The sequence below is a fragment of the Rhyacophila brunnea genome, unplaced genomic scaffold (genome assembly GCF_057557595.1).
Source record: "Rhyacophila brunnea isolate RB1 unplaced genomic scaffold, BYU_Rbru_1.0 scaffold_3, whole genome shotgun sequence".
Classification (NCBI taxonomy): domain Eukaryota; kingdom Metazoa; phylum Arthropoda; class Insecta; order Trichoptera; family Rhyacophilidae; genus Rhyacophila; species Rhyacophila brunnea.
In genome coordinates this window covers 55,877,769-55,899,188 of record NW_028232965.1, presented here as the reverse complement: position 1 = coordinate 55,899,188, position 21,420 = coordinate 55,877,769, and the positions used below count along the sequence as shown (strand labels likewise).

At 31.6% G+C, this 21,420-nt stretch overlaps 1 protein-coding gene across 1 annotated transcript in view; it reads left to right on the top strand.

Moving 5' to 3' along the window:
• The window catches only part of LOC147068583 (uncharacterized), a 435,171-nt gene that overhangs the window by 134,653 nt on the left and 279,098 nt on the right, over window positions 1–21,420 (top strand). Inside the window, exon 3 of the mRNA XM_085953004.1 lies at window positions 5,034–5,113. Within this exon, the coding sequence (XP_085809130.1) occupies window positions 5,034–5,113 (80 nt within the window). The remainder of the gene's footprint in view (window positions 1–5,033; window positions 5,114–21,420) is intronic.

The following is a 21,420-nucleotide window of genomic DNA, read 5'->3' as shown; positions in this document are numbered from 1 at the left end:
AAATGAGAGCTTAAAATTGCGAAGCTTAAGTGATGTCTTCTCACGTCGTGCTTTATTGAAAATTATGCGTCGACGTAAATGAAACGCGAAATTCAACATTCACCTGTCTAAAGATAAAGCCTGTAAACTGAAATGTAATCTGGGAATAATAGGAAATCCTGAAAAATTAAAAAAGTTTTTTTGCGTTAAAATTTTTTGTATAATTATTTAATTTATGCTGTATTTTTTTCGTTTGTTCCATCTAAACAAGTGCTTTCTAAAGTGGGCAATATTTTTTCACAAATACTCATATTATTATATTTATTTAACTATTTTTTTTCAACGATTAATTCACAAGACTTAAGAATGTAACATTCTAATTATTGAACATACATAATTTTTAACTGAGAAAATATAATATGATAACCAATAGAAAAAATATTTTTTCAAAAAAGTCAGACAACCAGCAGGATCGAACCTGCATCTCTCTGGTTTCTTAAGAGTATTAAGAGCCATTAGTTAAAATTTGTCGCAATTAAGTTAATTAACACCAATAGCGTAGTGGTCTATGTGCATGGGCGCGAAACCCGAGAGATGCAGGTTCAATTGTCTTACTTTTTTCAAAAAAGATTTTTTCTATTGTTTATAATATATTTTTTCAGTAGTGTTTTCAAAATAATGTATGTTATATCTTTATGTTCTCTAAATAAACTGAGGCGTAGTTTTCTTTTACCGTCGCGTAGTAGGCTCTTTGTCCAGTAGGAAAATATTTTGACGATGAGTGCCCAAAAGAAAACTGAAATTGATTATTTTCATGACGAATGGGAAATTGAGTATCTCTTGTAATAGTGAAAGACACGTGTGTGTTGTTATTTATTTTTTCGTGCCTCAATTTCATCAGCCAAATATAATACGTATGTTTAAGTTGACGAATGGTAACGCAAGAGTGTGGTAGATCACTGTCAGTATTATGGTTGATGCTTAAAATGCTTACGATTTATGAAATTATACTGTATGGAGATGTTGACATTTTTTTGATACCATACACGTGCCAAAATGCACCATTTATATGGACAACAAAAATATTTTCATTGAAATATATAAAGTCATATTTAGTATAATACTGACATGATTTAGAATAATTTAAATATATCAGTCTATTTCACAGGTCGTTAACAATTACAGTTTATTGACAAGACTCCCAATATTTTTCTGTATAATGAATAATAGTTTAACTTTTATCTACTAATCACTGTTACTAATGCAACGAAGCATATATATATATTTATATATATATATTTTTTTTTTAAATTTTTTTACGTTTTTCGGATTTGACGGATTTCTACACGAACATAAAAATGGAAAACAGCAAGGCATGCATAAGCCATATCTTTTTTTATTTTTTGAGATATTACGATCTGTTCATAAACGTGTCAAGGTATGAGGCGGGTCAAAGCAAAATTGGATATTGTCGCTCTGCGTTTTATTTCTTTCTTTCACTTATATAATATAATCGACCCCAGATATAGTATCATGCACTATATTTATTTATTTAAGAAAACAAAACATTGTTGACATGACAAATCAAAATTTAGGACGTTCACAACATGAGATTTACATTATAATAAATATTACGCTCACAAGAGAGAATAATAATAATAATAATAATACAAAAAAAATTAACAATTATATACAATAAAATAAAGTTTCAAAAACAAAATGCAAAGTAGATAATTGAAAATGTCTATGTCTTTAGGGAGCGCATTTACTAATCATGCACTCCTCGCTAATGGTGCCTGATAGGCTTGACTCGAGGAACCCTGAATAGGTCATGGCTGCGACCATGTTGGTAATTGACCTTTCCTTCTTTAGGAAGCCAGGATTAGAAACCATCCCTCGTGATCCCTTGCAGGAAAAAATGTTTCAAGAGCAGAAGTGACCTACGAGATTCAAGAGAGTGAAAAGTGAGCATGCCTTGTAGAAAAGCAGTCGGAAAGAAATCGTTTGACGAATTATTAAAAGGAGAATAGTTATATATATATATCGAAGTGTTTGTATAATACATACAATCTTTTTCAAAGTGGGCAATAATTCCCCCTTGTGGGCGCTGGAGGCTTTCAGGGGGGCAGTAGAAGGCTCAAAGAAAATTAGGGGGAATTTAAGAAATCTAGAGGCTATAAAAATCCTAGATTAGAAGAACTTATTGAACTGACAAGAAACGAAGAATTAAAAATTAAAATCAAGAATGGCTACCAAGAATTTTGGCTGCAGAAGCGAATCTCTCAACTGTACTCTGGGTTATGGTTCGTTGTTTAACGATTTCTCATAGCATTCCCATCGTCGTATTTATGGGAACCTGGATTTACTGCTGTAGCAACGTTGCTAACTAAAAAGAGAAATCGGCTGCAAGTTACTGAACGCGGTGACTTACAGCTGTTTTTAAGTGAATTCGAGCCTGATATTAAAAAACTCGTCGAAATGCATCAGATTCATCCTTCACATCAGATAAGTTTTAAATTCAAAGCCTTCTTTTAATGTGAATAAAAAAAATTCTAAATACGATTAAGTATGAGTTTTATTTCTTCTCATTAGGATATGGGTCACACCCTATCTATTCTATCCACATTATAATAATGCATGTTTAAAAATTATATTTTCAACAACTGTTTTTAAGATATGCAACATATGGCAATGTAAAAAGGTGAGTTAAAAATATGGGGGGCACTAGATTTTTTTAAATCTCAAAGTGGGCGGTGGTCGAAATAAGTTTGAGAACCTGTGGTTTAATACAATAGTTAATATCAAGTTATTAATATGTCATTTATTGATTCTCCGTTAATGCTGCCAGCTAGTGCTGTATATTATGTATTATCAATAAATAAATAAAAGACAGACATGACAGTTATGTCCGACCACTAAAGTACTATAAACATTTTATATATAAAGTTTATTTTAATAAAAACGTGAATTCGATATTTATTACGATATATTTACAATAAAAAACGTATTTCGCAAGAGAGTACCGTTACAATAAACATAAAATAAATGTGTTGCTCCAAAGTAAAGCCTTGTTCGTATCAAAAGAAAATAATCCAGAGTTCTTATTGTAATATATGCGTTCAATAATACTCGAAATTTTCCCTTTCTTTCGCTGAATATTTACAACAAGCTGTGAGTTTTTCCCAAACGAGGCTTAAAATTTAATATCAAAATAATGTTCAAAAATTCTATGCGGTCTCTGTGAAAAATGTGAGTTTACGACTTAAGGGCTGCAGAGTCTGCGTGCGACCTTTTTGTTGTTTTTTAATGAAAGTATTCAGTTACTGAATCACAAAGAGGACTTTGTCAAATTTTGATTCAGGTATAGCATTCCTTCAAAAATTCAACGTGCTCGAATAACATTCATTAATTTACCTATGAAAGTGGTAGCATTTTAGATATTATTGTGCTATTTGTACACCGTTGCTAGTAGTTCGAGTAGGTATGTGATACAAGCTTTGAACATAATTCTTATTTTTTTTTGATATTGCTATCGTAATGTAATAAATTCGTGACGTATTTTCGGTATGTTTATAATAATCATTCAATTATATTTGTAATACATCTTAATCTTGATTTATTTAACCTATTTTGAATTCGTAAAAGTAATTATTGACACAATGAGTGCTAACCTTTTTATTAGTCTTGATATGTGGTTAGTTATTTGTAAACATATTTGCTTTTAGTTTATTGATTTGAATGTTAAGAGTGATATGACAATTGTATCGGTATGTTAAAATAATTATGCAATTATATTTGAAACACATCTTAATCTTGATTTAACCCATTTTGAATTCGTAAAAGTAATTATTGACACAATGAGTGCTGATTTATTTAAAATATATTAGAAACTTTTTATCAGTCTTGATATGTGGTTAGTTATTTGTAAACTTATTTGGTTTTAGCTTATTGATTTGGTATTATAAGTGCTATGACAATTGTATTATATAATATATGGAAAGTGTACTTAAACATGAATTATTTTGGAGATACTTAACATTATCTACATTTTGACCTTACGATGTATTTTTAAAAGTCTGTTTTCATATTGTCTACATCAATTCATTAAATAACTGGTCTCGATCCACTGCTGGATAAAGCCCCCTGAGCTGTTTCCATTCTTCGTGATATCTAGTGCTTTACTGCCATGTATTCCGACAAGCGGTTCGATTTGGCGAACTTTAGGACGACCCCGTAGTCATTTAGTATCTCTTTGATACCTACCACTATACGAGTAAATTTGATCAGCGGTTTCAGTTTCTCAAGTTTCAATATACATGTACTTACCTATAATATTTGAGATTTTCACGAATAGATTTTTCGCCTTTCACCGTGTGTTCTATATCCGTCTTTCTTTGAAGATTATCTCTTCACAACATATGGCATCTTAAGAATGGTTCTGCAATAAGCCCAAAACGTTTCCCTAACGTTCTCCCAGAAGGGGAAAGAACACGCGGTGGAAACACAAAAATCTGTTACTATATATATTTGTACCTATAAAATAATAAATTCATATTTCAATTCATAATAATATATTTGTGAAGGTACAATATAGGTTTTAAGAAATGGAGACAAAAAGAGAAAAAACAAATCTCTGGTAAGTATTTTCCACACAGTGATCGTGATCTCATCCGTCAAAAATACTCAGTTACCCCAATAGAGACACACGAAGTCGCAGTGAAATAAGGCGAGTTCAATGACCAATCACAGCTAAGCCATGGCCGCATGTATTAAAAGGTTTAATCGTTGAGACCTGCGCCTTGTATGCCTTCTGGAGGAATTTCTGCCATACACCAAAACGGTCAATTGAGGCTCTACCGTGCTTCTATAGTGCTGTTGAAATTGTATATCTCAATGCCGTCATGAGCACCCTGTTGCCATACGAGCAGATGAATTTATTATACTGAGATGCACTTTATACTATTGTATAGCATTATTCTGTTACATGAGTTTGTTTAAAATATTTCCCTAAAACTTTATACGTAGTAATCATTTTAATTTTTGATTTTTTGCAGATTTTAGAGAAGAACGAAAGCAGTTACTCGAGATTGTTGGTCCAGAGTTACAGTCTATGTATGACGACAGACAGATTGAGGTAAGTCAAACTTCTTTTTTAGTTATAACGACTGCATTTTATCATATCGTCACTGTTCTGGCAGAAGACACTAATTCGAAAAAATTACATATTGAGTTAGCTATACCAAAATGTTCCTTATTTCAAACTTTACCGTCTGGAAACCTTCTTAATAAATAAACAGTCTTTATTTTAAAGTCATCCTTTTTACGATTACTTAATAAACTCACATGATAGACCATTTAAAACATTTTAACAACTTCAAAGTCAAATTACTCAAAACTAGTATTCTCCAGTTTGTGTGTTCTGCCAGAACAGAGACGATATTATCTCAAAAATCATCAACACATATCTGGTCTGGTCCACTAATGGAGCTCCTCAACTAATAATTGTTCATGCCCGATGGTCCTCAGTTTCCATGCACCATTCGTGAATATTGGTATAATTACTATACATGACGTATAGAATTCATTATTACACGAAAACAGCCGGCGGTAGTGGTGGTTTATGGTATGTGGAAACCCAAAGCGAAGACTGACCCATACAATAAAAAATAATCCAATAAACTATACACAATTCGGAACAACGACATCAAAAATTATAAGAAATAAATCTTGCACAATAATTATCAAGAGTCATTCATTTATGACAGTTACCAGCTTACCAGTTTATTGCCAGATCTAATATTTTTTGCGTTAAATCTAGCATTTTTCGCCGCTACATATAGATAGAATATTAAACCAGATTTGCTTGAAAATCAAGATACTGGTCTCTTGTACTTTAAATTTTACAAATAAAATAAAATTTTTGATAAAAAATATCGACTAAATTTTTTATTATTTTTAATAATTGATCTATTTTATTAGTTGTAAAATACAAAATTCTACTTCGATCATGGTTCTTGTAGAAATAATGTTTTAATGTATGACATATTTAAAAACAGTTTTGAATTTTAAACTATCTAGATTATATTTTATTATTCTAGTATATTTTTGTGAATGTCAGTTGGCAACACTGCCAATAACGCTAGATAAAGCACATAATTATTATGTTGGACGTTAATCCGCTTTTTTCTCACTGTCATTAGTAAATTACAAACACATGAATTAACAACTCTATGTTTGCACTCTAAAAATAATGCATTCCAATGAATATTTATTTCAGCACTTAAAATAAAAAATAACGTCTATATCTAAAACCTACGAAAAAGTAAGATTTAAATAATCATTTTATATCGTGTATTTGATGGCACGTTTGTACGTTTTTCTCTACTAGTGTATACTTTAAAGGTTAGTTTTAAATATTCCTTGCCGCCTTTATCCAATTTTTGATATGTGTCATACGGGAAATGCAATTTTCTCGCTGAGATTTACCGTTAAAGTAAATACGACGTGCTTATTTACCCCGGACAAGTGTCAATCGAGATGTCAATAATAATTCATTTTGTATGAATATTTCCCCTAAAAAGGAATATATTCATAAAGGTAACTCGAAAATCCAGCTCTTCACACAAACAAACAACGTCATCGCAAGCTTACTGAGCGAGCTTCAGCCGGAATACAAATTACATTGCGCTACATTACGTTTTCTTCTTAAAAAACAGACACCACGTAAGTATTTTGTTTTTACGAAAGTATCTCTATATACAGCGCCCTGGAAATTGTTTTCCTGCTTGCGCAATATTATGCTGAAATAATTACGAGATAAAAGTGTACATTGGATACGCAATTCGCCAGGATGTAGTATTTTTCTTGCTGAAAGTGGTTATATTTCACGATCCGAAAAGTAAACTGGGACATTCAATGAGTGAAACAGACAAAACGAAATCAACTCATCTAAAATTCATGCGAGTTTATTTTGAATATGGGTGGTTTACAATAATTATGGATCAAGTCCGTCAAAATGGAACCTGAGATATTTGGACCTAAAGTTAAAAAACCTTTTGTAAAATACAGGAACGTTTTCACTGTATCTACTTAAAATATTTTTATAAAACATGGATCTATATAAATAAATTGTCGAAACATAACGTATATTTAGGCTTTATTAATATTAGCAAATACCTCTTTATACTGCTGAAGGAACTGTAAAAATGTACATGATTCACATTCAATTTGATGTCTAATCAATATTAGTATTGCCGTTTATGTGGAAAATTGTACAGCTACGATTGTGATATTAATACATAATATAGAAATCTGTTTTATCTAGCCACTGAAATAAATTTTATGAAAATTGGACATGATCCAGAATTATTATAGTGTCTTGTTACATCATGATGATAATATTATGTTGGGTGAAAACAAGAAGAAAATTTGGTTTTTTGTCTCAATTGAAACAGTAATATTTTTGTTAGATTATACAAAAGAAACTATTTTGTAGGTTTTTAATTGGCTAGATTACAGAAAATTTACTTCTAAAATGATCTTGAAAGACTTGACTTAGTTTCATCATCTTTAATTTTAGAATATACGAGTATATTGTTTCACTAACGTGTATCTAATGTTACAAAAATTGAGTCCAGTGTGTTAAATATGTCCAAAAATGTTATGAAAATTAAGATTAAGAAAATTAAGTTAATGAAAGAAAACAGACACCTGACCTTTTACTTCTGATGCACATAATTAAATCGATAAAGTTAATTTTGAATCTGTCTTCTATTCTAGTCAGCTGTTCCATGTCCACAGTGAACGGCGGATGTAATTAATTTAGTATTCTAATATGGAGTTATGCGCATATCAGGCAAGTTAATTATTCTCGTGGGAGTGGAGAATTGAAATTGCTAAGGCAGCTAAATGCTGCTGCATACACTGCCTACGTTTTCTTAACGGCCGTAAAGCGTCACGTAATTTGTTACTTGCATTTCGTTTTTACCACCTGTTGAAAAAATAATCGTGACTGAAATACGTTTTAGGAATTGCTGTTAAATGTTTTGTAAAAAAAATTGAACTTACTTAAAATTCCATTTATTATTTTCAATTCAAGATAAATTAATCACTGTGTACAATTTGAGCGCAGACGAGAATTATATTTTAATTCCAAAATTTTAAACCATTTATTTATTGAAATTATAGTTGCCACATTATTGATGAAAAATCTAATGGTTCAACTAATTAAATTTGCTGTCATTCTAATTATGGGAAATTAAATGGGAGTGGTGGCGCTTTTAGCAGTGGACTGTATAATTTTAAGGTGATGTGGATTCCGGATCTAGGGGTGGGGGCAATTTAACAGACTGCCAGACACTGACCTTTATGATGATTAATTTATGATGGCTTTGTGGTCTGGTTGCACTGTTACTCGCGCGGTATTGTTTGTCGGATTACCCGGTGCGCGGCAGTTGCCGGTGCACTGTTAATGGATGATATAATATGGGGTGGATGATTGATGAGGATAGATATGTATGTAGGTGTGAATTAATCAATAAACTGTGGTTTAGCAATAAAAGGCCAACACACACCAGTGTCTTGAACTAACTTTTTAATCACTCAGTAGTTAACCACGGCCAGGCTTTTAACAGGCCCGCAACATGACCGTTTTCTTGATGTCTTGAAGTCACTCTTGAGCCACGCTGTAGGTAGAAAGCGACGGTAAAGTATTACAACTGGTCCACGTCCGCTTGTTGCATATCATTTGAGCTAACTCAATGTTATCTGAATCACGGTCTATCATGACCCGTGACTGCCGTCACTTAGTCTTGTGACAATAATACTGGGATTTTATGGAGGTAGGAAGTAAGGATTAATGCAAATATAAATGGCCCAAACAGGGAGATTCGAATCTATATTATTAAATGTAATTTATGGTAAAATAAAGTGACCAATATAAGTGGCATTAATTTAAATTTTGTATTTTTTACAAGTGGTAAGTGGGTAAGTAATAATTTTTCAATAATATTGTGAATCGGTACAATACTATCGTTTGGTCACAAAAATACGTATGTAAATTACTACGAACCTTCTTGTGATAAATTTTACAAAAATTAAGCGGTTTCCATGCATTACCGATGCACTGTCACGATTGTTATATTACATTTACATTATTTAATTTTTTTAATTAATTAAATAATATATAAATAATTACGTAAGTGAAATAATGCAATATTAAATACTAGATTATGTATAAAAAGTCTTCTAAAAATAACATACTTTGTAAATTTTAGTGGCGTGTATATTATTTCTAAGAAAGGTAGATTAGTTTCTATTGAAACGTTTCAATCAGATAATGAAAAGACACCCGGAGAGAGTTTACGCACATACTTACCGTGAATATAGTTCAAGCCACTTCAATTAAAGGGTCTAACATCCAATAAATAAACAAAAGTTATAATGGAACTGAAATAAAATAGACTTTGAACCAACCAGTTTTGGTGACACTCGTTTATATTATGTTGTTTTTACCGCATCTCTCAATTATTTTCCCCAAATGAAATATGCTGTCGTTGGTTTAGAGCCTCGAAGATTATTGAAAGACGTTTCTCTTGTTTTTATAGTGTAAGAAACAAATTAATGGGCTTTTAATTTGAAAGGGATTACTTTACTTCTCTGGGAGAAAAATAAATAATTTTCTATAAACAGCTCCAGTAGAAAAATAATTTTACTTAGAAACATTGCAGTCTCAATTTTCCATTAGCCTACTTTTGTCATTTGATACTTGTATTGAATTATATTTAATTGAAAATAACATCTGCATAAATAATCAAAGGAAATTATTACAATAAATTTTAGCAGCTTTCGTCATTTCGTTAGTGACTTATTGATATTATCTAGGTACCCATAAACATACCACAATTCATGTGGTAATGCACTTTTATAATAAATAGTCGATTTTAAACTGTCTATGCTGCCAACTCCAAGGTATCTCTAACCAGTTTGAAAATATTTACCCATCACTACTAATCCATTCTAGCTTCTCAACGCCCTACTGCAGGTGGTATGTATTCTCCTTCTTCGTAATTATGCTGTCAATAAAAGATACTTACAAAGCTTTTATGTTTGACATATTCTTTGGGGTAGGTACTAAAATATAACTGTAAGTTGGTTGAACTAGTGACGTTGATTTTTCACCCAAGTAAAGCATCGGATTTCTTATATCATTGTCCTTTCTATCATTATTAACTTCACTTAAGAGCGTACATAAGTGAAACGGCAAATAATTTTCAACTGTATGTGGAACAAAATTACGGCCGCGTTGCCATTGGGAGAGCGATAGTTCAGGTGTCTGCACGTCGATTCGTTTTGTCACGGTGTCGGATGAAAATATTCTTAAAACGTGTAAAGATGGCTAAAAAACTTTACGTATGTACTTAAAAAAGAAAACATGTCAATGAATATACTATTATTATTACGAATATAATAATAAACATAACATAAAAAGGACGCATGTTGAACTTTTATGACAAATTATATTTCGTTCGGCTTGCGTCATTTGCACCCGAGACCCGCAATCCGCGCATCGCCTAGTCACGATCTTTTTAGACCATGCCTCAGCTGAGGTATATACGTGTCGTTACATTTCAAAATCAGCCAAGTCCACCTTTAGGTATTTTTGACTTTTTTGTGAATTGCTTAAGAACTAATGCTTTCTAACATTTCTGCATTTTCAAAATGTGAAATTTATTAATTTTAAATATTCTATACTCGAAATAATATAAACTTTCACCATTGTGACTGTGTATTTGAAGAAAAAAAAGCTGTTTTTCTCCTATTCATCTATTATGGTGGTACCTTGGGTGATTTTGAAATCTAGTGACACATATAGCCTTAACCGCAGCGGCGTATATTTATTACTTTCAAAGAATTTATGTTTTAGTTTTATCAGATTCCTATGTGTTATTAATAAAAAATATTATATCGTTACACATACTGCGTTTTCATAATATCATTATAGTGAGAATATATGACAACGCTGTACCTGTATAGATTTTAATAATGGTATCGGTAATGATTTCATCAAACTAAGTGAAATCACTTCTTACCTATTTAATCCGGGATTTTATATCCCAATTTTGATCACATTCTGAGTATTCCTATTTATTGGTCAGGATATTTTTTAGCTATCGGTTGTTTATTTTCATAATTCTTATTTCCATGAGAGGTTTAGAAAATTCATTACTCACTTTAATTCTAACAATTTGTATGTAACACTAGTTGAAAGACTATCGATCACAATGCTCTACCTACGTGGTCAACCACGTGATCGATTATATAATATGATTTCATATTTATATCTTATAATAATTATTGTAAAAATGACAATTCGTTCATAGTATATTCGGCTATAAGAGAAATAATTTCATAAGAAAATTAATTGGAAATGAATACCGACAAAAATGTTTTTCAAACAAAATGAGCACATCTGTATTTTAGGTACCCATCTAGAACTCAAATGAATGATAAATTGAATTTATTGACATTTTCATTTAAAGGATTTGAAACAAAAAAAAAAGAATCCTTTAGTGTTTTTGAAATCCAAAAACATTCACAAAAAAATATTCGATTATGCTTATAAATCAGTTCTGAGATAGTACACGTTGATGTAGGCGTTATTTTCTCAGCGGTAAGTTTTTTTTTGTGGACTGTAATTTTGAAGAATGCTTGTAGATTCCGGATCTGGGTAGGGTGAGGCGACTTAAACAGGATGGCAGGCACTGACCTTTGATGTTGAGAGGGCTTGCGCGCGCTTGAACTGGTCCCGGGTCATGCACTCACGCACTAGTAGGTAAATAGTTTTGGAGTGTTACTCTCACTGTCACACTTGGGGTAATATGAATGATGATGACGTTTGTATGCATGATCAGACGCCCTGTGCCGGCAACACGGCTTGAATAGGAGTTCTGATTTACTGAACTCTTACGGAGACTCATATTGAGTTCTTGTTTAAATGACGGCCACACTGTAGCAAGTTGACTCATTCATTGTCTACGAATAACTGATTATGACCCGTGATTGTAAAGTGCCTGGATGACAATAATATAACGATGGTAGGTGTGACATATTTTTGCGGGTTTAATTATTATTGGGATCATATTCGGCCCAACCAAGTATGTTTATTTTTTTCATGTTCAATATTTTGTTAGAATCGCGCACGCATTTCAAAAAGCAACATGTAGATCATGAGCCATAATTTGACATCCGTTAGATTATATCATCGCTAAACCAAGAGATGTCACGGAGACTTGAAGCTTTCGAGATGTGGCTGTATAGACGCATCCTCAAAATTCCTTGGACTGACCGGGTGACAAATGTTGAAGTTGTCAATCGAATGGAGAAGGACCGAGAAGTTCTACGTAGTATTAAAACCAGGAAACTACAATACCTCGGCCACATTATGAGAGTACAAAAATACAGCATTCCCCAACTTGTCATTCAAGGAAAGATCAATGGGAAGCGTAGCAGAGGACGGCGCCGCATTTCGTGGCTTAAGAACCTCCGTGATTGGTACGAGTGCAGCTCCGCCAAACTGTTCCGGGTTGCAGACGACAAAGATAAGATCGCCTTGATGGTGGCCGACCTCCGCTAGGAGATGGCACAATAAGAAGAAGATTATATCAACAATGGAAAATAATATTTTTTTTTGTAAATTATTTACGGCAGTATTTTTCTTTTTGCGACTATTTCATATTACCGATTCTTCCAACTCATTAGATATCTATATTATAAGTATACTTATACTATTTAAAGCGACAACTATAAGTATAAGATATAGTATTCAAGTATTGATAAAACAATATGCTGTGCTGCTAAAAATAATTCGAACCTAAAAGCAAGCTGAAAGAAAATGTCACTCGAAAAGCATTTTCTTGTGTGGCTGTCTATTGACACACCATGGGAGATGACGTGAAAACAATCGTGACGAGGGAGAGCACCGTAAAAGATGAAGAATAATAAGTCCTAATTGAATGAGATGGAGGGTTCAGTAATTGAGAAGTGACTGTCGTCAGCCCCGTCGTGCCGATTACACTCATACAATATTATGAGAAAGAAAATATTAAATTGGAGAGTTTATATTGGCGGTAGGTTGTTTTATCAATAAAAGAGGATATTTTTAGAAAATTCATAATATTGTATTTTTGGTAAATGTGCCGCAGATGCCATCATGAGATTTTATAAATTTCTTTTTAGACCAAACTAAACCTAACCTAACATAACCTAGCCCAACCTAATATAATCGTAGTTTGTGATAATGATGCATAAAAATGTGTGAAAATTTCAAATTTTAAATTAACAATTATTGGATCGAAAAGCCTATGCGCCGACAGAAAAAGGGTATTTATTATAATGTTTGTTTATTATAAGTTTTTGTAAAAAAAAACACATAAGCCCATGACGGCATCTGCGGCACAATTACCGTATTTTTCTATGCGAGTTGCTTTTGTGTTCAGTAAGATTACATTTTTTTTCCGACCATGTCCGATCCTAATATGATCATATCGGCCTCCACAGAGTGGAGGTTTGTATTGACAGATATTGTTTTTACGAGAAATGGATGTCAGCCACTTGCTCAACCTATTAGGTTCATACTCTGACTCATACACAAATTGAAAAACAATATGTGTACTTGTCAGAACTAGGATTCGAACCTGAGACCCACGACGCAATAGGCCAACGTTTAAGCCGCGCGGCCATTGTGGGTGTAAGGTTACATAATTAAACATAAAATTTCTGATGAATATTTTGAATTGAGTTACACCAATTTATTATCATTGATATGAAAACAATTGGACGGAAGGGAGCTGTATAAAATGAAACACTATCATGCTTGATATACCTACTTGCAATGCCTTATCTCAGTCACTTCCTTACTTAAATGCAAAACGCAATGCAATACTTGTCTGCCTCTATGTGACAAAACTGCACTTAACATAATATATATTAAATAATGTTAACAATTTCCAAAAATATTAATAGGTGTAGACTGAGGGCACTTGATAGAATTTGAATTGTCATTCTTATTGATTTAAGGGGGAGGGTTGTACCTACAGAGGCACCTAGCGGAAAAATACGAAGCTTGTAATTTGAGATTTTTTTTGATAATTTACAATTTCAACTGTATTAATTAATAAATATGTCTCTGAAAACATTAAAAAGATTTTTTAAAGTCCATAAACGTACAATTGTAAAAAAATGTGAATTTGTTACATATTTAATTCCCCAGTTACGTTATTATAACATTATATTTTATGGTCATATTTATTATTAGAATTTAGTTTATTAAGTTTTAAATTTTTTGTCGTGTAGATTTTTGACTTATTAATCGTTTTAATATCTTTTATATTTATTTAAAAAAAAAACAATTTTTATAAAAATATAAATGTGTATAACTTGAAATCCTTTTTTTTCTATTTTCCATTGATATTATTTTATGCTACTAGGTTTTCGCCTTTTGGTATCTTCAGGCGCTATTTATACATGATATAGTTAATTACCGTTCATATAGGTGCCAAATTCATACATTAAAATGTCATGTATTCCAAGCAAATGAGCTGCACAGTGAAATATTGGAAACATTATACAAAATTATGTAATTTGACATGTCAATAATAAGTGAAAACAACGATAGCCGAGCGGCTAATGCGTTGGTTTATAATGTTGTGAATCCCGAGTTCGAATTTCGGGTTTGGTAGATTTACATTTCAATGTGTGTTTGAACCAGAGTATGGACCTACTCATAATAGGTTGAGCAAGTGACAAATATAAATTTCTCGTAAAAACTAAAATCTGTTAATACAACTTCCAGGATCCAGGTTTTAGTATCGGATACGGTAATATATCTATAATATATATATATATAATATGTAATGTATAATTATTATTATGTTTGTGGACGTATTCATCATCATCATCAGCCTGAATCTATCCACTGCTGGATGAAGGCCTCTTCAAGCTGCTTCCACTTCTCTCGGTCCTGTGCGTTGCGTTGGCACTTACTTCCACAGAACTTTATCATTTCATCGATCCATCGGCCAATAGGTTTACCTTGCGGACGTTTTATACCTCTTGGATATAACTGGATGACTAAATTCGTCCAACGATTGTCTCTTCTTCTAGCAATGTGTCCAGCCCATCTCCATTTGAGGCTTTTAATGAACGGACGTATTAAATAAGTTAAATGTATAATTGTATTTGTCATTTTACTTTAACATCTACATAAGCACATACTTTCTTTTCTACTTTCTTGTTATATTGGTTGTTATTTGTAATTAAGTAATTTTTGTAATTTTTAATATTTATTATGTATTATGGCGCATTGGCCAACCGCTGTAATGCCATAATACTATTTTTCTAAATAAATATTTAGTAAATACAAAATAAATTTAATATAAATAATGTTAAAGTATGATTTATAAGTGAATAGGTTATAAGCAAAAGAATTTTTCTTCATGACGTACACATTGTGATATGCGTATTAAAATAATGATATAGTTCTGATAGGTTTTTGGGTACATTAGAAGATATTTTATATTATATTAATAGAGTATAAATTGAGCTAGTGAACATTTAATATTTAATTTTAACTTACTCAAGTAGGTAAATAATTTGTACCCACATGCAATACAATATTTTTTTTATTATAGGTTAAAAAAATACTTATATTCTTATCAACAAAGTTTTTATTCACGTTGAAATTTGATCGGTTTTTGTTTTGGAAACCTTCAGATAATTGTGTAGACAGAGGTTTCTTTCATTTAGTGGGGTGGTTGACGCCGAAAGTAGGCTGACGCGATGGGACAGGGAGGGAGGACGTCGAGTGGCTTTCCCGGCCACTTAGGCTTTTTTTTAATCAGCCTACAAATTGATATTCACATGAGGCCGGTCAAACGATTCGCCCTTATTGGATTTTTTTGTGTTCTGTCTCTTCACTCTTGCGCAAAGAGTTTGAATGGAAATAAAATTTAAACGTGGTTTTATTCTAAAAAACGTTTAAAATTTTTGTCTGGCTTGGAATACGTTTCATCTTATTACCATTCAAAATGCGTTTTATCAAAGCTTTACAGTATTATGAGACGGAATTACAAATGATTTTGGGACATTTTAGAAAAAAACAGTACCTATCTATTATATTTATTAATTAAAATAAAACATCATTTATAATATGGTACTTATTCTATATAGATTTATAGTCATCAGCACTGATTTTATCTGCTTGAATGGGACATTATAAATCGACATAAATTATATTATAATCAATGTAACTAAGAAATTGATACTATTAACCATAAATAAATACGATATTCTAAATCTAAATCGTGCATTAAATACAATTTACATAGCTTTTCAATATTATTCAACATGCTTTCCCAATCAGGTAGAATGCATGTGGTTAAATTGGTAAACCGCAATGGTCGAAATCTGATGGACGCAGGTTCGACTCCAGTCCGGCAGCATATTTTTTTTCAAGATTTTTTTTTTGACAAGTATGTTTCCGAATTACGTATATTCAATAAAGCATATTACATTGTTAAATTTTGTGAACTATTTGTTGAATAAAAAAATAATTCACTTGCGTAATGCAATCAGTTAGCCGTAAACTCAAAAAAAGTATCACTCCATACTCCAAATATTATTTGTGTTAACATAATGATAATTACCTAGGTTCCCATCACCACCCATCATATATGTAAAGCCGTGGATATGCACGGCCGCCTTCCATGACGCTATGAACGTGTCTGAAAGAAGTGATTTAAAAATATATGTTTGTAATGACATAGGAACTAGGTAGTGATTTTCAATTGGCTGCTAAGAACATAAAAGTGGACGCCTTTGAAAATCTATCTCTCAAGTCAAAATACGAACGTGACCTATTTTGATCATTGTTAAAATTATGCAGTTTAAATACCTACTATACCTAGATTAATTCGTTTTATTTTGTTAAATATATTGATGTCTACTTAAATAACATTTTTACATTTTGAAACAAAATTGTTAAACTATAGAATGCATTTTAATGATAAAATATAAACTCACATATTACCTACATAATATATATTAAATTTATAAGAAAGTCTTACAGAGAAATAACCTATGTTATAATATAATATACATTTTAATATACAACATGATCCACATAATTTTAACAATATTATTGGTATAGTTGAGAATGTTAATTGAATGCTAAGTGCCTCTAATAATTTCACAAAGGTAAGGCTCATTCAGTTAGGAGCTTTTAGTGAAACATTTCCTCCAAAGGCGACATAAATTCGTCTACCTATTCAATTATCTAATTAATAATCAAATATCTACCTGCTTCATTCAAATCTATCTACATAAACTATTTATATCTGAACGAAGATTTGCATTACCAATTCCAAAAGTAATATATTTTGGCAAGACGGGAATAATATCGTTTATAAAACATATTATATACCTTTAGACATGTTAAAAGTATAATGACAATAAAATTATAATGAATTTTCGGTACAGTTCGGTCATGAGGAATACAGCGGAAAACACATTTTGAAAATAGCCGATATATTTAATTATTTGTTAGGTTAACCTAACCAAACCTAACCTAACCTAACCTAACCCAAACTAACAAATAATCCAGTATATTTGGTATTTTCAAAATGTGTTTTCCGCTGTATTCCTCATAACAGAACTGTACCAACTTTTCATCATTAATGACATATTTATTATATTAACGGCATCTAAACCTTGGTATATTTTATTGGATTTGGTTACCAACGTATGAAATAATTTTCTCGTATATTAAAAAAAAGAGCAATAATAATTAATAATAATATATGTGGATACTACAGTAAAGTTATAATAATTATATAGTTACCGTGTTCACTTCATAGTATAAAAGCCCAAAATATATAAGCACCTGTGTATTTTTTTCTTATTTCGATTAAGCATAATAAAATTTCAATAATTACAATAACAATTTGAAAATACGTATTTTTTATTCTAATTATTTGTTTGGAGATATCCTTGAGATATATTGATACATATTAAAAAACTTCCTAAACACTTCTTCTTTATTTTTAGGCCATATCCGTCCCTTAGTTGGAGCATATGGACACTACGCGGCGCCTTCAAGAATCCTTGTCGCTCGCCAGTCTTCTTGCGTCGTTCCAGGTCAAACCAGCATCCCGTAGCTCCACCGTATACACTCTATAGATAGTATTTAGCGGCCTTTCAAGACGCCGGAATCCGCTCGGCTTGAAGAACAGGCAAGCCAGATTGAGGTTCTCTTCTGTCATTTGCAGCACGTGGCCGAGCCAGGTCCAACATCGCCTCTTCACTCTCAGTGTGATGAGAGACTGATGGGTGCGTTTTTTTATCTCCTCGTTGCTCCTAAAGTCATACCACCGCACTCCCAGTATCCGTCGCAAACATCTGTTTTCGAAGCTCAATATACGGTAGCTCTGATCCTTCGTAAGGTGCCATGATTCGCTACCACAAAGCAGCACCAGACAGAATGCAAGCGTCGAATAGACGGCATTTGGTTTTGATTTTTAACACACATATTAGAAAACAAAATGATAAAAATGGACCGTGTGGGATTTTTTATTCCAGGTATTTTAAAATTCTCTAATGGAAGATAAATCAGCTTTGTAATTAAGCAAGTTAAGCAATGATATTAATAAAATGTATATATAATTGACGTCATTGCACTTGTACCATTTTTTTAAATACTGCCTTTATATTATTACATACATTATACGAAAAATTTAGAAACCAAATTTTAATTGTTTTAAATGAAACTGTTTTTAGACCTTTATTGATTTAATTTGACCAAATAGCACGATTTTGTCAAGCTTTCCTTCAAAGCATATAGAGTCTATCGCAAATATCCTGATGATAGACTCTTTAATTATTTTAGGAGTACAGGAAACTCTCAGTATTTGATCTCACAATCGTATTTTTAATAGCGTAATATAATATGTGTATTTTTAATTGTATGCATAATAATATAATAATGAATATATGTAAATTTATCAAGAATCATACAATACAGTACAATAATTTAATATTAAATCTGATAGATGGTTTTGCGTGTTAAGAATCATTGGAGTATATTTGTTACACGTCCTGTTCATTGAAGTGATTTGATTGGCTGCTACGTGAGGTGCTAGTTACATCCGGGAGGAAACGGAAGGTAATCTCGCTCAAATGTTGTGTCTCCACAACGCGTTCAAAATAGCTTTGGGCCCACGTGTTTTGTTTTGCGCGATATGTATGACGTATTCAACCATAAATTGAGTAGGAGAAATCAATGAACAATAAATATTTTGATAAAACAGCATACCGATGGCTACCTATTATAATATGGTTAATGTACGAATATACAAACATAATCCATAAATTTGTCTATGGATTTGCCGTAATATGACATTATCATATTGTATATAATATTTCTTTTGGAGGTTAGTTAGATTTTCGTTTCACGCCGGTACGAGAATGAAATACTACTTGTAAGAGAGATGTAAACGTGGAGATTTTTATCGAGATGATGTACTGACGAGATTAATATGATCAAGAGATTATTTATAAGAATGAATTGAGTGACTAGGAGTGGAATAACTGATGTAGGTAATATGAAATTATTAGCACGTCTTGTGACGGACTCGATGAGTTGAGTGTAGATTCATAGGTTGCTATTCTTATTTATATTAATGCAGTACATATTATATTACCATAGATATAATTCTCAATCAAAACAAACACTACTGACTGGTATATGATTTAGAAAACGATGGCAATTATTATTGCTATAATATTTTGTTTTTATAACAACACATACAAATTAAAGAGTGTCATTCATTTAATGCTGAGTGGTATGATTACTACATTTATATTTTTTAATTGCTCAAATATAATAATGTTTTATATTTGATGTATATATAGCAAAGATATTATCTAACTTAACTTGAATTGGAAAATAAAATGATAAAAAATGGAAATATATACTTAATCGTTTATTTTTAGATTAATTTATGGTTAAACCTATAGTGAAATAGACTAGGACGCTCATACGTGTTTCATGTTTCCTGAGTTCAGATTGCTCAAACTAGCATATCGTTTTTTTTTTAATAATATTTTTTGAAATAACATTAGTCTTCGATTTTACATTATTCCTTTCTGCACTGCGTAATTCTGAAGGTCGTTAGGTAAGAGAAATCTCGTGATATCCTAAGCACTCAATCAAGTTTGAACGACATCTTTAATTTATAATATTTACAAATGTCTCTAAATTTCCTGCGTTTCTGTTGGCAATATGACCAAATAAACCGATTATCGACCAAATAAAATAATCATACGCATATAACAGATTAATAATATAGAAACGCGACCGTTAGTCACCGTAGACCAAGATTTTGGCGGCGATTTTGGTTTATGACTTAATGAGGGGCATGGCAATAAACGTAAACAACATAAAGCTCCTCTATATGTCCTCAAATATTACCAATATTGAAAGCACGTTGAAACTTTAATATAAAAATGAGCATATGACTGAAAATAACATAACATTATTCTTTAACACGTGTTAAAGTTTTCCTAATATTTCTCCATACTCGAGAATTGTATCTTCTTACACTCACATTCAGAAGGTACCTAATCCAATTTCAATAATTTTTTTCTTCTCTGGTCGTACGCTTAACGTAGTAAGCCAATTCTGAAACCAATGAGCAAAATGTATTAAGATACTAAATAATGTGATCTAATGTGTAGTCATGAACATAATATTATAACATATACTTTATTAATTTGAGATAGTTGCAAACATGAGTAAATGCAAACACGATTGCAGTATCATACTGTGGCGTAAAGGTAGTGCGTTCGGCTGATAACCGAATAATCGGTGGTTGGAATCCAATCGATTGCGTTTTTTTTCGTGTGGAAAAATAAATTATGTGTCACACGCCAATCTGATCTGATTTCCCAAACGCGCCAAAAGAAGTATAACTTCAAAAAAAAAATGTGTTTTATTAAAATTATTAACTGAATATTATTATATAACTTACTACCTATCTATGTTTTAATCTATGTGCGATAACATATCTTTACTTAGTACATATTTTTATTTTGTATTACCTAAGAGACAATATTAATTTTATTCTTCTTTTGTTCAGGCTAACAGATTATAAACATTGTAAGCTTTTCACTGCTCTAAGAGGCGTAAGCTTCTTTGGAGAGCTTTTTCCTCAGAATGAAATTTTACTTTGTAGCAAAAGTAGAGTGACTGAAAACATCATTCAAGCGTTCGAGGGCTTTATTTTTTTTACTTAACTGGAATTTAGATAGAAAGAAGTGTTAGATGTGTATACATACTAGATAATATTATGTTATAATATAACTATCTATAGTATTATAGGTATATAA